The sequence below is a fragment of the Monodelphis domestica genome, chromosome 5, assembly GCF_027887165.1.
Source record: "Monodelphis domestica isolate mMonDom1 chromosome 5, mMonDom1.pri, whole genome shotgun sequence".
In the NCBI taxonomy this organism is placed as follows: Eukaryota; Metazoa; Chordata; class Mammalia; order Didelphimorphia; family Didelphidae; genus Monodelphis; species Monodelphis domestica.
The window spans coordinates 218,526,552-218,547,046 of record NC_077231.1 but is presented as its reverse complement, the minus strand read 5'-3'; the positions used below and the strand labels follow the sequence as shown (position 1 = coordinate 218,547,046).

Genomic DNA, 20,495 nt, shown 5'->3' with positions numbered 1-20,495 from the left:
TTGTAATATGATATGTAGGATTCCCCCTCCCCCCCTTAATTGTCTCTCCTGGATCTGTTTTCCAGATCAGTTTTTTTTCAATGAGGTATTTCATGTTTTCTTCTATTTTTTCATTATTTTGATTTTGTTTTTTTGTTTCCTGATGTCTCATGAAGTCATTAGCTTCTACTTGCCCAATTCTAATTTTTTTAGGAATTATTTTATTCTGTGAGATTTTGGATCTCCTTCTCCATTTGGTCAATTCTATTTATTTAAGAAACCCCTTTTCTTGGTTCCTCTTTTTTCATTTGGCAAATTCTTTTCATTGCTTTCATTTCTCTCTCTTATTCTCTTATATCTCCCTCAGCTCTAGTTCTGGGTTTCCACAACTTTCAATTTTTCCAAGGAGGTGCAATATATTTCTTGACTGGGAGTTCTGAAAGACACCTCCCATTGCTAATTCAGTCTCCTTTAGGGACTTCTGGTGACTTGAAGGGCTCAGAGCACTGTAAGCAACCCTGTGCTGAGTCGAAGGACCTTACCTAGGGCTTGGGCAAGGGCTCTGAGTCTCACTCTAGGATTACAGCAGCTAGGTGCACTGCAGAGTGCCCTGTGCTAGGGTATGGGGTCTCAGTGCAGGCTTAGGCAAGGCCTTGGAGCCTCACTCTGAGCTTACACCAGCCAGGTGCATTTTGAACTGCTTAGTGCTAGGGTTTAGGGCTTTACTGCAGGTTTGCGCTATGGCTTAGAACTTCAAGAGATGGTAATGATAACTCTGCTGTTGGCTTAGGCAGGACTTTAGGGTTTTGAAGTTGGCTTGGGGTCAGTATCAGAGTCTGGAACAGTAGATGTGGGGTGGTGGGGCTTATTGTGTCAGTACTCCTTGGTATACTCTTGCTTCAGGATGCTCTGTAACCCCCCTCTTATCACAGTGAATCAAACCCTCTCTGCCTACCTTACTTCACTATCCCCTTGTTAGTTCTGTCATTCCAGGATTTGTTGTGAAGCATTATTTTAAGGTTGGGTGGAGAGGCACCTCATAGAGGTTCAAGCTTTGCTTGCCTCTATTCTGCCATCTTGGCTCTGCCCCCAGCTTTTTTCATTAGCCCTAGAATATCACATTCCAAGCTTTTTCTCTGCTTTATTGTGGCAGTTTCTAAGTATTGTGTGATTCTGCATGTGACTTTTCGTGCTTTGACTGACCTCATGTAAAAAATGATATATAGGGACTTCATGTTTGGGTATGGATTGAACTAGTCAGTTTTTGAAGTTCTTTTTATCTCTACACTATCTTTGATCTTATAACTATTCTTCATTTGCCAGTCAATAACATAATCTAATCTCTAGCTAGAGACCAGTAAATTCCTAGCACATCACCTTTAAGTCACTCCAGGGGATTCTCAGTTTACACTAGTCAGTTTCTACAGTCCCGTCCCTGACATAGACTCACTTTGGCCTTGAGAAAAGGACTGTGGCAAGGACTCCTATCACCAGGGTCTATGGTGGGCTTCCAGATCATTTCATCTTTCATTACAGTTGGCACAGTCTTTAAACCAATGGTTGAGAAAGCCTAGTCTACTCTTGCAGATTAATCAAAAGATGAATTGTAGAAGGAAGTTATATTCCCCATGATCAATTATTTCCAGCTGTTTCCATAACTCACACCAATGTCAAAGGGCAAAGATTTACCCCCACTAAAGATATTCAAAAGAAAGGTTTTCTGAGATAAAAGTACTAGCTTTGCAGATTACTAGTTCTGTGATTTTAGACAAGTCCCTACTTCCAGTATTAGTTTCTTCATGTGTATAATCAGTGATTTTTCTAATTGCCATTTTTCTCTTTTCCTTAGCACACATGCTAGGAAATTGTTGGGGACCTTCTTTTCATTACGTCCAGAGAAGAATAGGTGTTGATGCAGAGTGAAGAATCATGAAACACACCAGAATGGTGACAGGCACCCAAATATCTTCTCCAGTGGGGAGTTTATTTTGTTGAAACAATAAAGGTTGTGAGCAGAAGGCACTTGTGAGTAGAAGGAATAGGACAACCTTAGGGCTATAAATTCAGGATAACATATCACATTTCCCCCAGATGTGAGAATGTAAGAATGTAGAACCTCAGCATCCTGGATTCCATGATGAGGACACTTTGGGGAGAAAGGGCCTGGCTCCTAAGGATGCGTAGCTCCTCCTTTTCTATAATTGCTCAGAGTTTGCCTTTAACAGCGCTGGGCACTGGGCCCTGCCACTGTTCCCCTGGAAGGAGAAAACCATGTACCTTCTAGAGAGGGTCCTAAAAAAAAGGAAGTACCTGGGACCTGGGCAAAGCATGCTGCCCATTATTCTCTTCCTTCTTCCCTTCTCTAGCTCACAAGGACTCAGGAAATTCTTGGAAGGGATCAATCTTGGTTTCAAGGAGCAGATGGTTTCTCTATATCTTCTATAATGCATATGGTTTGCTTACAACAAAGGTTGTTTCCACTTTTAAAGATAGAACCCCATTCCTATTTGAAGAGTCCAGTACAAGGCTCTGCCTTTTGTTATCCAAGAATACCTGCTAACTCTAAGCTCTTCTTCAGTGGTAAGTTTGGCAGGTGGGCAGGACTGTAGGGCAAGGAATGTCTTAATGATACTAAGGGAAAGTGACTCTAACTCACCTAGCAGGTAGGCCAGCATCTCCATCCTGTCAGATCCAAAGATGACGCAGGGTTTGTTATCCATGTGGACCACTATGGTGGGTAGCCCAAACGCCTGAAGAAAGAGAGATCAGAGTGCAATACAGAAAGAGCAAGGAAGAAGACTTTGAAGGATAGGAGTCAATGATGACTTAGTTGATGAAGGGGAGTGGAAGTGGGGGACCACTATCAATGCAGATAATGAAAAATCATGCAGGGGATAGGCTGGAGACTCTGGTTTTTTGTCTCTTAACATTAGCCCCTCTCTATTTTATCCTTTATATTATTACCTATTTTTCTCCTTTCCTTTCTTTCCATAGACTCATGGGAAGAAATTTGAAGACATAATAGAGCTCCTTAAAAAATCATGGGTTGATTTTGGGGCAAAGGCTCCTTACCCCATAATTGCAGGCTGCACTTGTGGTCTCCTTTAGTTTGTTCTTCACCTTGTCGGTTGAAGAATTTTCCAGTAGACTCTTAGCCTGTTCTTTAGAAAGTCCTGCTTTTTCTGCAGCCTATAGAAATGAGATTACCAAATGAGAGTACCAAAGTTAAGTAGAGGTGGCAAGGTTAACTTTTAGATCTGATCTCTTCCTGGTTAGTGACCTCAGAAGTAAACAGTATATATTCCTGGCTTTGTCCATGAAGATTCCTAATATCATGACTATTCCCTTGACCTTGACTTTGGATTTTCACAGGACTTGAGAGAATATCTAGTCCAATTCCATATTTTCACAGATAACAAAACTAAGATTCAGAGAGGGAAAATAATTTGCCCAATACCAGAGACTTTGAAACAAATGCCTTGTAACTTCTAGTTCTGGACTATTCTTTCAAATATTATTTGCTGATTCCTTTCAAATGCTTTAGTCCAAGGATCCCCAAACTTTAGAGAAATGACTTTTCATTTTCCCGAAGCCTTGAGATAATAGAGGGGCTGAATGGTACATGGAGCAATAGATGTGTATATGTGTGGGTTCTCTTCCCTGCTGGGAATTTTGAAAATCTTATGGGAGCATTTGCTACAATCCCATATCCATTCTGCTCTAAGCCCAGAACTCTCAAGAAATTATCAAGACATTTAATTATTAGTGAATGCTCATAATGGCAAAATGAAAAGAATGGTCTTCTAGGAATAAGGGAGCTGGGATACAAATCCTGGTTCTACCACTTATTAGCTCTATAACTCAGGCCAAAGCATCTGACTACTTGAAGCCACAGTTACCTTATTGGAAACTGAGGGTAACATTTGTGGAATTTTTTTGAGGAAACTGCTTATAAACCTCACAGCCCAATATACCTGAGTTGAACTCAAAATGGTTAAATATTGGCTTCTTATTTTACTTCAGTGAATAGTCTGTTGTTTAGGTCTGCCACATGAAAGTTTTCATTCTCCTCTTTAAAGTCAAAAGAAAAATTGCATTTGGATTAATTTTTATTTGTCTTTCAGAACAACAAATAATACCACTTCAAGCTCTTTTGGTTTCTCATGGAATTGCCTCTAGACTTTCCATATGCAAGGAAGATCAGTTCTTAGATCTTTGAGCTTTGAAGATGCTAATGTCCCTCCTCCAAGGAGTTCCTGGAAATCATCTCTCTTCTTGTCTGAGTGTTCCTACACATTCCACTGCCTTTCTCTTCTTAGTGTCACAGAGGTTTCTTTTCAGATATATTTTGATTGTGATTCCTTCCTGTTTCACCAGAGATTTTTCTGTCCAAGCCCTCCTGGCCTCTACTTTACCATCATTTTGCCTTGCTTCCCAGATACCTTACCACCTAGAGCCTATATGTTTCACTTAAGAAAGATTCTCATTTCTAACAATTATAATGATGATGATGATGGTGATAATCAGCATTTAGATAGTGCTCAGGTGTCAAGTGCTTTATAATTACTATCTCATTTGATCCTCACAATAGCCTTTGGAGATAGATGCTATTATTATCCTCACAGATCAAAAAATTGAGGCAAATATAGATTAAGTGATTTGCCCAAGATCATTCATCTACTAAGTGTCAGAGGACACATTTCAACTCATGTCTTCCTAATTTTAGTCCTGACACTCTATGCAGTGTGCCACCTAGCTGTTCTTCCTCCAACAACCTTAGACTTCTAGTTAGGGAAATAGGGGCAGAGCTAGGATACTCACAGCCAGGATGCTCTGGGGTTCTGTGATATCTTCATCCTAAAAGTGAAGGATAGGATATAGTTGGGCAAAAAAAAGAAAGCTTGGACAGGGGGTACAGAGATGAGATATGGTCATGGACATTGGTACCTGGAAAATATTGGTGCTACAAAAATCAATTGATTGGAGTACTATAAAGGCAAATAGTAAGAGGAATCAGACCTCTCTTTTGATAGAGGAGGGAAGCCCAAGTAGATGAGGCATTTTAGAGAGTCTAATCCAGGAGTTAGATTTCTGAATAAACTATGAACTGATGCAGAGTGAAGTGAGCAGAACCATAAGAATAACATTTTAACATCAATATTTAAAAAATGAAAAATTCTGAGACTAAGTCCTCTCTAACTAGGGACTAAAAAAATACCATATACTTTCTGAAAAAAAAATTACCAACTACTATTTAGAATATGAATCATACTCTTTTCCGCATGACCAACATGTGAATTTATTTTGCCTGTGCTTATGTCATGAGAGTTTTATAATTTTTATTTTTTTCTTTTTCAGTGGGTGGAGGTAGATACTAAAGAAGAAAAAAGTATGCTTGATAACCGTTTGCTTGTCTTTAAAAAAACAAAACCAAACGTTTCCTTCTGTCTTAAAATTGATACTGTGTCGATGCCAAGGCAGAAGATCAGTAAGGGTTAGGCAACTGGGGTTAAGTGACTTGCCCATGGTCACATAGCCAGGAGGTGTGTGGAGTCAAATTTGAACCCAGGATTTCCTGTCTCTAGGCCTCACTCTTTATCCACTGAACCACCTAGCTGCCCTAATAATTGTTTTTTAAAATGAACTCTGAACAATGCAATGACCAACCATAATTCCAGAGTACTGATGGTACAGCATGCCTACACTACAGCTAGAGATCTCTCACAGGTACAGAAAGAAACAAGTATTTTTTGGATATAGCCCTTCCAGGAATTCATTTTGTTTGTTTAAGCTTGTTTGTTTATGAGAGTTTTTTGGTCTACTTGGTGGGGTAGTGGGGTAGGAGGGAATAGGTAGGAAAAAAATAGATTTCTGATAATCAAAAGACATTTAAAAAGGAACTTACTCGTGACCAGATACGCATCCACAACTCTCGAGATACGTTCTCCAACATCTCAGGTTTCTCCATGTTGACAGCTGTGAGGAATCGCATGGCATTCAAGCTCCCTGAGGAAAATAAAAGTGATGGATGGGAAGTGAATAATAACAATAATGATAATTACAATAATCTAGATTTATATAGCACTCTAAGATTTGCAAAGGGCATTAGTTCACTAGAACCTCATGAGAACACTATGAGGTAGGTATTTTGGACATTATCATCCCCATTTTACAGATGAAAAAACTGAGGATTAGAATAATAGAATAATTTGCCCATTGTCACATGCCTACCATAAGTTAAAAGGAAGGATTTGAACCTAGTTTTTGCTGGATTCTCTAGAACTATTCCTGATATTCTACAGTTGCATTTCTTGCATATAGATGGATTTCTCTTGCTTTTCCACTGACTTGCACACCTCCTTCCTTTGGGTTCCTCCTCCCTCCAAACCTACTTTTCCTATTGTCTCCCATCTCTTATATGCCAACACTTCTATTTCCTCCATAACCTCTATATTTTCCTACAATCCTGTGCTTATATAGTCTTGATCAACTCAAGACTCTGAGCAACGTAAGTTTTCTCCTACAACCTAGAATGTTATTCTCTAGATATTTCTGTGGATCCTAGAGTCCTTTTGCTCAACTTTAGTAACTGTTGACTTAGCTCAGTCAACATTTCTTTCTTTCTTTAAAAAAAATCCTTAGATTCCATCTTGGAATCAACTAAGTATTGACTCCAAGGCAGAAGAGTGGTAAGGGCTAGGCGATTGGGGTTGTTACTTGCCCAGGGTCACATAGCTAGGAAGTGTTTGAGGTCAAATTTGAACCCAGGACCTCCTGCTTTTAGGCCTCACTCACTATTCACTGAACTACTTAGCTGCCTTCTCACCCAATATTTCTTCATCCTAGATTTCCTGCCTTGGTATGCCTGATCTTCATATCCTTTCTCTCCTTTTCTTCACACAACCACATCCACCATCACATCTACCTCCCCACTTCCACCCCACTACACACAGACCTTTCTCTAATATCACAGTGAGGAAATCCTTGGGAATCCGAATGGGAACTTGGTAAAAGTTCTTTAGGTGCTGGAGGTCCATCATCATATATTTGCCTTTACGTGGTACCAGGGCAGGTGGTTTGTTCCCTGTGGAAGAGTCATTGAGTTCATTTCTATAAATATTTATTAAATATCTACTAAATACATGTCCTTGAATGTGGAAATACAAAGACAAAACATAAAATTCCTTATCTCAAGAAACTTACATACTAGTGAGTCACTGAGAACTTTGGTGAAAAAACTCCCTGTATCTAATAGATTGGGCATTTGGAAGGAAATAAACTAGAAATTTGATGACAGCAATGTGCAAAATTGACTGGAGCCATCTCCTGCGGACTGAGCCTTCTTTCATAGAACCTCTCTCTGGGTACTCTGATTCTAGCTACCACATTCCCTAGCATGAGGTTCTTTCCTACCGCTGTCCTTCATGATCCCTGCGATGAAGCTTGGGCGAAGTTGAAGGTTGATATTCCAGATGTTTTGATATCGACACAGGAGCTGCAAAGGAGACAATGATGACTGTGGACCAACTGTGTGTGTGCTTTCAAGATTGTGGGTAGTGGTGGAGCCCATTAAGATGTGACTTTTCAGGGTCACTGGTAGCTGGCAAATGAATCTTTTGGTTCAAATTGGGACAATTTCTCTAGCTGTGGCTTTGAGAGCTTATCTGGGCTCCCCAGGACCTGGGCAACAATCTCCCCACACTGGCCCGGGGCTGATTTACATCTAACCACACAACCTGGGTGAAGTGCCCAAGAGATTATTTAAATTGAGATCAGAGTCCTATTATCCTCATAATTCTTCCCTCCTATTGGTGGAAAGAAGGCAATAGCTGCGTTTCTGGGTGTCAAAACTGAGACAAAGAATTGCAGAGAGTGATCATAATTTCTACTTTTTGAATTTTCTTCTATCATTTTTTTTCCTTTCTGTAGGGCAGGAGCCATAAATAAATGCCATTTGATTCCAAGGGGCAGAGCTTATCTAGTAATCTTAAACACCGACTCACCTTTCCCAGTTTCCTAATGACAAACAATTTCCCTGGTGGCCGGGAAAGTTTACCCTCTGCCCAGGTGCCCTCATCCAACGTCCTAAGCCCCAGCACCCTTTTACCAATCCCCTAGAGGACCTCGCTGTATCAGTTCCCAGCAGCGGGAGGCCTCTCCCGACTTCCCCGCGCCACAATCACCTCAAAGCCCAGCCAGGAGTAGGGGGACAGCACATCGTAGAACAGCTCCAGCTTCCTAGGTAGGTTTGCCATGCTTTGGGGAGCGGAAGGACACCGTATCTGGTCAGCGAGTCCTCTCTCTCTCTGCTCCTCCTTAAACTTGATAGGTTCTGAGCAGGATCCGCCCCTTGAAACTGATTGGCGAGGCGTAGGGGTGGGGTGCCCAAGCTTGGTGGCTGAGACCTTGGAGGAGGAGAAATGTCGGACTATTTTTGGGCTCTTGCTGCCCTCAAGTGGCCACCTGGGGTGATGCTATGAGAAATTTACCAGAAAACTTGATGGAATTGCTTCTGTTCAATGGTGACTGGAGGGAGCTGCCTTTGAGCTCTTGCTGAGGATGGAGCCCAGGAAGAGCATTTCCTGTGAACCTGACAGTTCACTTCATGTCCACAAAGGTTTGTTAAAGGCTTACAATGGGCAAGATACATTGGGAGATCCACAGAGAGATTTTGTTATGATCACTTGCCCACTGAGCTACTTGGCTGCCCCTTTTCATCTTATTCTACCTACAGCAGGCTGATAATTTCTGGGGTAGCAATAAACACGCACACAAGAAGATATTGGAGGGGAGTGACTATTGACTCAGTGGATAGAGAGCCAGGCCTAGAGATAAGAGGTTCATATCCTGGGTTCATATCTTTCCTCAGACACTTCCTAGGTGTGTGACCCTGGGCAAGTCACTAAATCCCAATTGCTTAGTCCTTACCACTCTTCTGCCTTGGAACCAATACTTAGTACTGATTCTAAGACAAGGTAAGAGTTTACAAAAGAAAGATTGGTCAGTAGAGTAGATTATGTACATAACATATCAGTGGAAGAGGACACCTAGAAATTAATAAAACTAGAAATGGGTTACTGGGGTAAGAACTCACTATTAAAAACTATTGGGAAAACTGGGACAGCTGTCTGGCAGAACACAGGTATAGGCCAACATCCTCAATACCATGTGCCAAAATAAGCCCCAAATAGGTCGGATGACTTAGACATAAAGGCTAGCATTATAAATAAATTAGAAAAACAAAGAAGGAATTACTTATCAGAGCTATGAATAGAGAAATTCATGATCAGATGAAGAGAAGAGAAGATCACAGAAGATAAAATAGATAATTTTGACTATGTAAAAGTAAAGGTTTTTGACAAACAAAACTAATGTCATTAAAATTAGGAGAGCAGGTAGGGGTAGAAGCACTTGCAACAACTTTCTCTGATAACATTCCTATTTCCAAATATATATAAATGAACTGACTCAAATTACTTGAATATTAGCCATTCCTCAACTGATAAGTGGTCAGACGATATGAACAGTCAATTTTCTAAGAAAAATCAAGGGGGCAGCTGGGTGGTTCAGTGAATTGAGAGCCAGGCTTACATACAGGAGGTCCTAGGTTCAAATCTGGCCTTAGACACTTCCCAGCTGTGTGACCCTGGGCAAGTCACTTAATCGCCATTGTCTAGCTCTTACCAATCTTCTGCCTTCGAAACAATACACAGTATTGATTCCAAGACAGAAGGTAAGGGTTTAAAAAAATCAATAAAAAAAGTCAAATGAAAGTTGCTTCAAATGGTTACTTATTTAGAAATGCAAATTAAAGTAATTCTGAGGTTCTACAGCTTCTGGGCAAATATGACACACAAAAAAGACAAATGTATGGGCTTTTGAAAAATGGGTGCATTGCTACATTTTTTTTTTTGATGGAGCTGTGAATTAGTCCAGCCATTCTGAAAAGCAATTTGGAATTCTGTCCTTAATGTTCTTAAACTATATATACCCTATGATCTGGAAATATTACTACTAGACCTAAACTCCAAAGAAATCAGAGGAAGTGGAAAAGGACCCACACATACAAAAATATTTATACCATCCCTTTTTGTATTGGCTAAGAATTAGAAACTAAAAAGGTGTTCACCAACATGGGGAATAGCTGATGCAATGGGACAGACACTATTGTACCCTAAGGAATGATGCAATTGATCATTTCAGAAAAGAATCTGGAGAAACTTAATTCAGAGTAAGATGAACAAAACCAGAACAATTTCAATAACAGCATCAAAAGAGAGACAACTTTGAAAGACTTGAGAACTCTGATCAGTACAATGATCAGTACTGAATCCAAAGGAAACATGAAGTATACCACCTACCCATGAGTGGGACATGATAGAATAAGTGTAAAATGGGTCATATTCTTTTGGACTTGGCCAATTAATTTGGTTTGGAGAATTTCTTTGTTCCTTCTTCCCTTTCCCCTTTTCTCTCTCTTTCTCCCCCCCTTTTCCTCTTCCTCTCTCTCTTCTCCCTTTCCCTCACTCTTTTCTCATCTCTTTCTCCTTCCCCCACCCTCTCTCTTTCTCTTCCTCTCTCTCCCTTCCTCCTTTTTCTCTTTTCCTAATGGAGATAGAGGTGAGAGGGAAGAGAAAATAGATTTTTTAACTGAAAATTTTTAAAATAATTCCATTGTGAAATGAAGTAGTATGGAATAGTAAGTTGGAGTCTCTTTGTCTGTCAAAGAAACCCAGCACAATGCATTGCACATGGTGTTTATATATTGTAGGAAGTAAGTAAGGGATTGAGTAAATTTCATGGATTAGCTTAAAGAGGCAAAGAAGAGAATTTGGATACAAGCCCTGAGGGGAGAGAATTTTGGAAGGAAAGAAGGATCTTTGGAGTTTGACTGTTTTTAACTGTCACTCCTATTTTGACTGAGCTGGAAGGAGGATCTTTGCTCCGGCAATTTTCCCTTGGAAATCCAAATCTTGTGGAAAGATTAGTGATTCCTTGGTTTGAGAATTTGCCTCGGAGTATACTGCTTTTCCCCTGAAGTTCAGAGACCATCTGCCTGAGATTCATCTGTCAGAAATCGACTTGGTGATGGTAAACACCAGGGTTGGTTATCTAGGACTCTGAATATACCTAGGAATAACCCCAGGCTTTAGATAAGGGCTCAAATACATCTGTGAGTCCTTCCTCATTATCTTTTTGATAATCCATACTTACTAATATAGTAGGATAGTCAGATAGCTGGGTTTTCTGGGTCTTAGTTAGAGATAAGGAGTTTAGAGTAGTTTGAGTGAGTTACCAAGAAGAAGAAATAATTCACCGTGAGGTGAAAGAGGTTGGGTGGAGATTAGATCTATAGTTTTAGGAACCTACTTATTATTTCCCCTTTACTCCTATTATAAAAAATAAGCTTTATTTCTAGAGCCCAAGGGGTTTTGTGCTTTACTGGCCCTGAAGAGGTGGTTATCATCTCCAATCCATCTAGGAAGGATTTTTATTTCAATATCATATATGTATACACATGTATTATATACATATGTGGGTGTGCATGTTACATATAGAATTCTCTCTATGTATACATATATATTTGATCTACATATATGTATATATTTGTTGAATAACTAATTGAGATTACATGGGACCAGGAGGAGAGAAAGGATGACAAATTCTATCTTTTGGGTCCTGAATGTTAGGAGCAGGGTTTGGAATACAAAATTGCTGCAGTGACTCTTCACTTCTGAGATCACAATCACAACCAATTTCACAATACTTTTTTTTTTATCAAATTCTGGGTAATGAATCAAGAAAGTCTCTTTGCAACAATTTAAAAAAAATAAAATTAAAACAGTATCCTCAAGAAATAAGCCCTTTCTAGTTTCTTTTTATATTTTCTTGCTTCTCTCCAACCATGACAGGAAAATAGTGTCTTTCACACAAAATTCACACTTAATAAGTGCTTTTCCATTCCATTTCACTTCTCTCAAATAAGAACTCTTAAAAGTCTCCCCAAACTGACAATTAAAACTTCTATTTCTACAACATTTCATTTGGCTCTTAAAGTTATAGTAACCATAATTATAGCCTCTATAGGTGAGACTTTTGAAACAGGTGTTATAATTCCATAAAAACCAAAAATCATTCAACCAACTCCATTTTTTCTACCACAAAAAGGAAAGGGCAAATGTTCAAGTTTTTGAATGTTAGTAAACTTCATTGCTTTCTAGGATGATAGGTATTTATTCCAAAGAATTCCAAAGAAACCTCTAGGTCAGGGGTCCTTAACCTTGCTTATGCCAGGGGCTGCTTTGGCAGTCTTGGTAAGCCTATGAACTTCTTGTCATAATAATAATAATGATCACACACACACACACACACACACACACACTTTATCTTGTGTCTTAGAATCGATACTAAATATCAGGGCAGAGCCTACGGTTACACAGCTAGAAAGTACAGTCAACTGCTGCCCCATAATATTTTTTAATGAATAAAATGAACCATATTAGGATTACAGGGTCAATTATAATGAAATACATATATCAAAATATAAAAAAAGTTTATAGATTCCAGATTTTAAAATGAATTTACTAAAGTCCCCTGATTTATTCATATGCACATAATACACCCTGAGAATCAGCGTTGAGTTCAAATTACTTTCAGTAATGTTCTAAGCTCTTATTTCCACTTAGAATTCCTCCCCCAAAGACCAATTTTTTACTATTATTTACATGATATAATATTATAGAAGAAAAACTTTACTTAAAATAGCATTGCTGGTATGCAGAAAAAAATTGAGGTTATGTTTGTAAAATGCTTTGTAAACTTAAAATGCTACATAAACACTGACTTTTAGATGGCACATTGGATTAGGGGCTGGGCCTGGAGTCAGGAAGACTCATCTTTCTGAGTTCAAATCTGGCCTCAGACAGTTACTAACTATGTTGTAACCCTAGGTTTTCTTCATCTGTCAAATGAGATGGAGAAGGAAATGGCAAACTATCTTTGCCAAGAAAATCCCAAATAGTGCCACAGAGTCATTCATGACTGAACAACAACAAATATAAAACAGCTAGGACAAGAAAGAGAAAATGGGGACTGCCCAGAAAAAAAAAGAAAAAAAAGACACACACACACACACACACACACACACACACACACACACACACACGGACTCACAGAACATAGGCAACTTGTTGTGGTGAAACCTTTATTAATACTTATCTGCCCAGGAAATGTCACTATGTTTATATCTGTACTAGTCATAAGAAATGGGGGGTCAACAGGATGTGGTTCTTGAGGCTATTCCTCTAGTCGAAAGAGGAAAGTAAAATCGGTCTTTGGGTGGTTCTGTTCATATCAAATGAGGAAGAAAGGTTCCCCCTGGTGATGAGACTCCAGATTCCACAGATCAGACAAATGATTAGTTTGAACCTATTTGAAATGAGTTTAGTGATGTGGGATGTGTTTCTAGAGACAAGGGGGCCTGAGATTTTTTCATGGTTCATCTCATTTGCCACTTCCTTTAGTAAACCTTCTCCAATCCACTCAGTTATTCCTGCTCACTCTCCTCTTCCTCAAATTATCTTTATTTCCTTCTCTGTTTCTTGTGTTCCCCAGTCAAATGTAAGTTTCTGGAATACTAGACCTGTTTTTATTTATTTATTTATTTTGGTGAAGTACCAGGATCCAGTACAGTGCCTTGCACAGAGTATGCACTTACTAATTTTCAGTTGAGTAATTTAATTGTATTTAATTAATTTAATTATTTCCTGGAGTTCTTTAACATATTCAGGAAACATTCTTCTTATAAGACAGCCTGATTTTTAAGAAGCTTTGTTAAAATGATGAAAAATCCTCATTTAGCTTTCTAACAAGAAGAGATCAAATCACAGATTTGGACATGTATGTTGCAAGTACCCATTAGCTTTCTTTTCTCTGACGTAATAGACTTCAGGTCTATAATAAATTGTCTTCTCCATTGGGAAATTTGATGCATTGCCTCAAAGGAGTATACTAGACAGTCTTAAAATTATGAGCAATCAGCATCAGCTGAGGGCCTTGGGAGGTTGCTGTGAAAGTAGTGGTTGTTCAGTGGAAGCTGCTGGGGCAGCATCCTCAGTAGCAGCAGCAACTTTGGGAGTTCTCATGACCCGAGGATGGAGGGGTTATTGGTCTAGTCAGAAGGAGATTATAGGGTACCCCAGCATTGGCACTGGACTAAGGATCTGGTGATGCTTGGCAACTCCATTGCTCATTATTCTGTTACAGGCTACAGTGTCAGGAGGGAGAGGAGTGTTTGTGTTTGCAAGGGAGCAGGGGGCCTAGTTCCAGTTCCAGGGAAGAGACAGAGCAAGGTTCTTCATTCTAAGTCTCAGTTCCAGCGGAAAGGAGTGCTAGTGTTTGCAGTTGCAAGGGAGCAGGGTTCTACCTCAGTAAGGACCAGAACACAGATCAGGGAAATTGTGACCACGCCTCTCCCAGTATCAGACCACTTTGGAAGCAATGAAAACTTATAGACCCCCAGCACTAGTGGTGAAAACAGCCCAAAGTGCCTTTCTACCCCTAGGGGAAGAGAGCCCTTTCGAAACCTAAATTTCAAAGTCAAGAAATAGACTGGAAAAATGAACAGATAACAAAAATAAAGAACCTCACCATGAAAATATGCTATGGTGATAAAGAAGCTCTAGACATAAATCCAAAGAAGGCAACTATGTAAAAACATGGAAAGATAAAACTTCAAAGAAAAAGGCAGATTGGCTACAAGCCCTAGCAAGAATTCCTGGAAGAGCTAATGTAAGAGATTGAAAAAAGGAGTAAAAATATTTTGAAAAATCAATAAATTGAGTTAAAGTCATATAGAGAAAGTATGGAGGTTGTGGGAGAGAGGTGGCTGTAAGGTTGAATCCTTAAGGAAGAGAGCTTTTTAATAAGATGCCTTGGTTTGTCAAAGAAGGAAAATTTTGCACATTGCATATGAGTGACTTGCTGTTTGTACCTTGGTTCTGTATTTATTATGTGATCATGAGTAAGTCCCATTACCCTTCTGAGTGTCAGTTTCATTGTCTCTAAAATGGGGAGAATAATGGTTCCAATATCTCCCTTTCAGGGTTGCTCCATGTTATAAATAATAAATAATTGCACTCCTACACTATTCCTATCATTATGGATTCTGGAACTAACAGAGATTTGGGAACCCAAAATGATTTTCCTAAAAAGGCTTAAACTAAAGCCACCAGAATTAGCTTACTATTTACCTAGTATAGATGATTTGGTGATTTTTAAGAACAGAATACAATAGTTCCTGAAATTCTGGGACTGAGGGAGGCAGTACAATAGAATAGGACAAATATTAGTTCTAGTGTCAGAGGGACAAAATTAATCTCTATCGGCCTCACTTTCCTTATTTGTATAATAAAAGGTAGATAGCTTTCAATGTCCCTTTTGGTTCTAGGTCTGTGAAAGCTGGGGCAAAAGAGCAGGTGAAAGGTAATTGTACATTTTGTGAAGTATATGAGAGATTGAGGAGTAGGCACTTTCACAGAATCCTACAACAAAGTTTATTTAGTTAAATGGAAATAAGTACAATATGTTCTGTTCCCAAGTTTGCTCATCAAAAAAGGGGGTGGGGGATGCTCTGGAGTATGTGTGTGTGTGTGTGTGTGTGTGTGTGTGTTGGAGTGACATGGAGGATAGTGATGATTGTGTGGTTTATTACAACAGGATCTGTTGAGGAATAGAGGAAATGGAAAAGGAAGTAACTGCCAGAAACATACAGATAACTTTGGATGAGGAAAGCAAGCCAAACATTGCATTTGTACAACTTTACTAGTGGCAGTGTGTAAGATAATATCTTAATGGGTCAATGATCATTTATTATTTATACATGCTTGCTGAGGAGCTTAGATATTTTGTTCAGATACTTATCTTTCTTTGGACCTTAGTTCCCTTTCCCTCATCTCATTGTGAAGCAGTCCTGGATATGAACTGCTCAGTGGCCAAGATGCTGCTACAGGATTTGCTTGTTCCTTCGACCACCTCTGATGAACTCAGATTTACAAAGGTAGAAAATGCAAACACTTCAAAGCTATCAAAAGGAAAAGTATAACTTGGTGAAGAAAATACTCCTTTTGTTCTTAGAGGAACCGTGGTAGATCTGAGATTACTTCACATATGTTAGGACATCAAGGCTGTACCTAACAAGAAGAGAGAGCAATTTCATAGCCATTGTTCCCAGAAATAACTGAGGCTTTAGGGAGACTGAAGAAACTAATAATAGTGGCTGAAATATATGAAAATACTGACTAAACCCTTCTTCCTCTGTTTATGGCCTTTGAGGGTTCTTGTGCAGAGCTGTTAGTTACAAAGTACCTTTCAAAAAGAAATCATAGGGGCACCTAGGTGACTTAGTGGATAGAGAGCCAGGTCTGGAGAGGGGAAGTCCTAGGTACATATCTGGCCACGGGAACTTCCTAGTTGTGTGATCCTGGTAAGTCATTTTATTACAAATGCCTAGCCCTTACCACTTTTCAGCCTGGGAACCCATGCTTAGTACTGATTCTAAGACAGAAGGTAAGGGTTTAAAAAAAATCACAGAATATGAGACTTGGAGGGGACCTCAGAGGTCATAGGATCAGATGACTCAGGTTATAATTTATTCAACCCATAACTGAAGAGTAATTCCCTTTATAGTACCTCTGGCAACACCTAGCCTATGCTTGAATGCTTTCAGTGAGGGAAACCTGTCATTTCCACCCTTTCTCATGGTAGCTCTTTAAATACTAGAAGATAACCATCATGTCTCCACTAAATTTTCTCTGCTCCTAGCTAAATATAATAATTTCTTTCAACTTGTACCCATATGCCATGACCCTCAGTTCTTTCACTAACCTCCTTTCTTTGGGGAGAAATGTTTTTATATTTCCCCCCATAAGTTGTTTATAGATACTAGAAGAAGGGACCTGTAAAGATAGAATCAAGGAAATGGCATCCAGTTTGGTGTAGACTCCTAGGGCACATATCAAACTGAGGTTAGACAGAGAAAAGTAGAAGGTCATAATATCCTAGAGGAAATGGCATTAATTTAGGAATTATGCAACTTGGGCTCACATTCTGGTTAGGAAAGATGTATCCTAGCAATATGACCTTGGACAGGTCACTTGAACATCTTAAATGTTAATTTCTCATCTGTGAAATTTGGAGGAGGAGAGGATTATATTTGACCTTGAGTATCTCTCCCAGCTCTAACATTTTAATGGAATGCACAGACTGACTTTTGGTAAAAATGAAAATGTATTTTTCCATTTTGTAATCTTGTAATATGACAGAGTTTGGTTGCAAATTACATGTTTTGTAGATGTTTCTGAAATGTTCTCATCTCTGCTTAGAGTAGGGAGACTCCAAGAAATTTCTATGAGGGAAAACGTTTATAAGACTAGAAAGTGAAGGGATCTGTGCATGCATACACAGTTCTCAAGGTTCTCCATTTTCTCATACTTTGCACTTGAGAATGATCTCTTGCCAATTACCCAGGGGTGCTTGGTAGCTTCCCTGATAAAGAGTATGCTGGCTGATTTGGAGGATTGATACTTCAGGAGCTCCAGACTGTCAAAGTCCAACATTTTATTTGCCACAGTCTATATTCTGGCTGCCAGGGGTCAGGACTTTAGAAGGACACAAACATACAGCTCAGAACTCAATAAATATGCCATGCATAGAGATCTAGTTAGCATGGATCAGGGAAAAGGAAGCAGATCTGGGGCCTCAAGGATGGGAAACTATTGAAAATGTCAACAGTTCGGTGAGATGGACAGGAATGTGGTTCTCTTTTTTACCTGACCTTCCCTACTTTCCATTTGATATAGTTTCAGGATGCAGAGCTGGTGGTTCTGAACACATACCCCCTTCCTCCTTATTCCTTTTCTATAATCTATCTACAGGCAAGTACAGTTTGGAAATTCCCTGACCACATTCAGAGAAGAGAAGGAATTTTCAGAGATGGCTGGAAAAGAAGAATCTTTCACAATCATCATAATATTGTGTGACTAGCTATTATTATTATAAGAGATGAGTCACCAAAGAAAACCTGGGGAAGTGCACAGAGCTGCTCACCAGAATGGAAGAGCTTTGTTCTTAGAATTAAGAGAACTAAATTCTACACTTAGTATAAGCACTTTACTATTTGTGTGACCCTGGACAACTTATTTAAACTAGCTAAGCCTCAGCCTCATCATCTATAGAATGGATATAATATTATGTATTACCTACAATACAGAGTTGTTGTAAGGAAAGGTAGTTTGTAAACATCAGAGTGCTCTAAAAACACAAATGGTTATTAGCATTAATAACTTGATCTTTCAACTAATTTGATTATTTTCATAGCTCAGAATTTGGGGCTCAGTAATCTGTTCTTTAATTGAAGTGGTCACTGGGGGGCTCCCTAAGACAAAAAATAGAACATAACAGGAAATGGGGACTTATCAGTGGGAAGAACCAGGATGTCCAACTATCTGAGGGAGGAGCTATTGAGACATGGATCAGTGGGAATGGTGTCTGTCTGCCCTCAAGACTACAGAGGAACAGCTAGGCAGCTTAGAGAATAGAGCACAAGGGCTGGAGTTGGCAGGACCTGGATTCAGATCTGCTCTAATACACTTCTTAGATGTGTGACCCTGGGCAAGTCACTTAACCCCAATTGCCTCTCTCTAAACACTCCTCTGCTTTAGAATTAATGCTAAGAAATAAGGTAAGAATTAAAAAAAAAAGACTATAGGGTCATTAAAAATTTAACCTGAACTTTGTCTTCAACTAAAATCCCATCTTTTGCTGGAAGTCTTCCCCAACCCTTCTTAATTCCAGTGCCTTCTGTCTGTTAATTTTCCTCCTTTTTATCCTGTAATAGCTTTATTGTTGTCATTCAGATATTTCAGTCATGTCGTATTCTTTGTGACTCCTTTTGGGATTTTCTTGGCAAAGGTCCTAGAGTGGTTTGCTATTTCCTTTTCCAGCTCATTTTACAGAAGAGGAAACCGAGGTAAACAGGGTTGAGTGAATTGTCCAGGATCACATAGGAATTATCATCTAAGGTTGTATTGAATTCAGGTCTTTCTGATTCCAGGTAGCACTTTATCTACTGTGCCACTGAGCTGTCCATGTGGAGCTTGCTCTGCATGTTTTGGTTTGCCTTTTGCTATCTATTAATTTTTTTTTAATATTTCAGTTGCTTTTAACAACTTTCATTTCTTAATTATGCTTACTTTTTGATGCAGGCTGGTGAGACACTTTCCCGAGAGGAAGAATGGCAGGGGATGGGGGATATGGATAGAAATAATGAAAACAATTGATGAATCTTTCAGTAGTTCTTGAGCCTTCTTATCTGTATACATTACTGATGTATTCAAAGATGACTGGAATCTACTTCCTTAGTACACTGGTGTATTGATGCATTTGTTTAAAAAAAAAAAAAGAAAAAAAAGGCTCCCAGTCCTCCTTGCCTGCTTCAGAGAAATAATAATAATAATAATGACAGACAACTAACATGTATATAGAGCTAACTATACGCTAGGCACTTTGCCAAGCACATTGAAATTCTTAACTTATTTGGTCCTCTCAACAACCCTGGGAGGTAGGAACTTTTATTATCTTCATTTTAAAAATAAGGAAACTGAGGGAAATAGAGGTTAAGTGATTTGCTCAAGGTTATGTAGTCCAAGTAAGTGTCCAAGGCTAGATTTGAATTCAGGTCTTCCTGGTTCTGGGCAGCTAAGTGGAAAAGAGTGCCAGGCCTCGAGTTCTTCAAGAAGACTCATCTTTCTGAGTTCAAAATTTGCCTCAGATATTTACCAGCTGTGTTGTAGCCCTAGGCAAGTCACTTAACTCTCTTTGCCTCAGTTTCCTCATTTATCAAATGACATGGAGGAGGAAATGGCAAACCATTCCAGTATCTTTTTTAAAGAAAATCCCAAATTCAGGGCATCAGGTGGCTCATTGGATTGAGAGCCAGGCCTAGAGACAGGAGACTCCTAGTTCAAATCTGGCCTCAGACACTTCCTAGCTGTGTGACCCTGGGCAAATTACTTGACCCCCATTGCCTAGCCCTTACTACCCTTCTGCCTTGGAACCAATACATAATATTAATTCTAGGACAGAATGATTTAAAAAAAAAATCCAAAATGACATCACAAAGAGTTGAAAGTGACCGAAAAATGAGTGAACGACAACTTCCTGAGTCTTGGCCCAGTATTTTATAAAAAATGTACAGTCCTTAATTTCTCTGGCCTCACTCCTCCTTTGATCTAGAGTCTAGATAGAGTTGATTACTTGTGCTATAGGTTTGGGCACTATTTCATTTCCCAGAATCAGAATAAAATTGGGACTAAAATAGGAGGATGAGGCAGAAGTTTGTGTCTCCTTGGGTTTATCTTGTATTTGAGTGTTCTGTCAGTGTTTGGTCCAGTATCAACAGATTCTGTGGCTAGCTTTAGGAGGGGGTGGCTGTGCCCTTGTTTCTCTTAACCACAGAG

The 20,495-nt window shown here is 39.3% G+C and overlaps 1 protein-coding gene across 1 annotated transcript; it reads right to left on the bottom strand.

Annotated features, from left to right (window-relative positions):
- Positions 1 to 1,944: 1,944 nt before the first annotated feature.
- GSTK1 (glutathione S-transferase kappa 1) lies at positions 1,945 to 8,332 on the bottom strand. The gene is made up of 8 exons (XM_001365733.3): positions 8,163 to 8,332; positions 7,393 to 7,474; positions 6,935 to 7,063; positions 5,885 to 5,985; positions 4,801 to 4,836; positions 3,052 to 3,168; positions 2,636 to 2,729; positions 1,945 to 2,234 (listed from the first exon to the last, which is right to left on the bottom strand). Exons 1-8 carry the CDS (start codon positions 8,232 to 8,234, stop codon positions 2,185 to 2,187), a joined length of 681 nt encoding a protein of 226 aa, XP_001365770.2. The 5' UTR covers positions 8,235 to 8,332; the 3' UTR covers positions 1,945 to 2,184.
- Between the last annotated feature and the right edge of the window lie 12,163 nt (positions 8,333 to 20,495).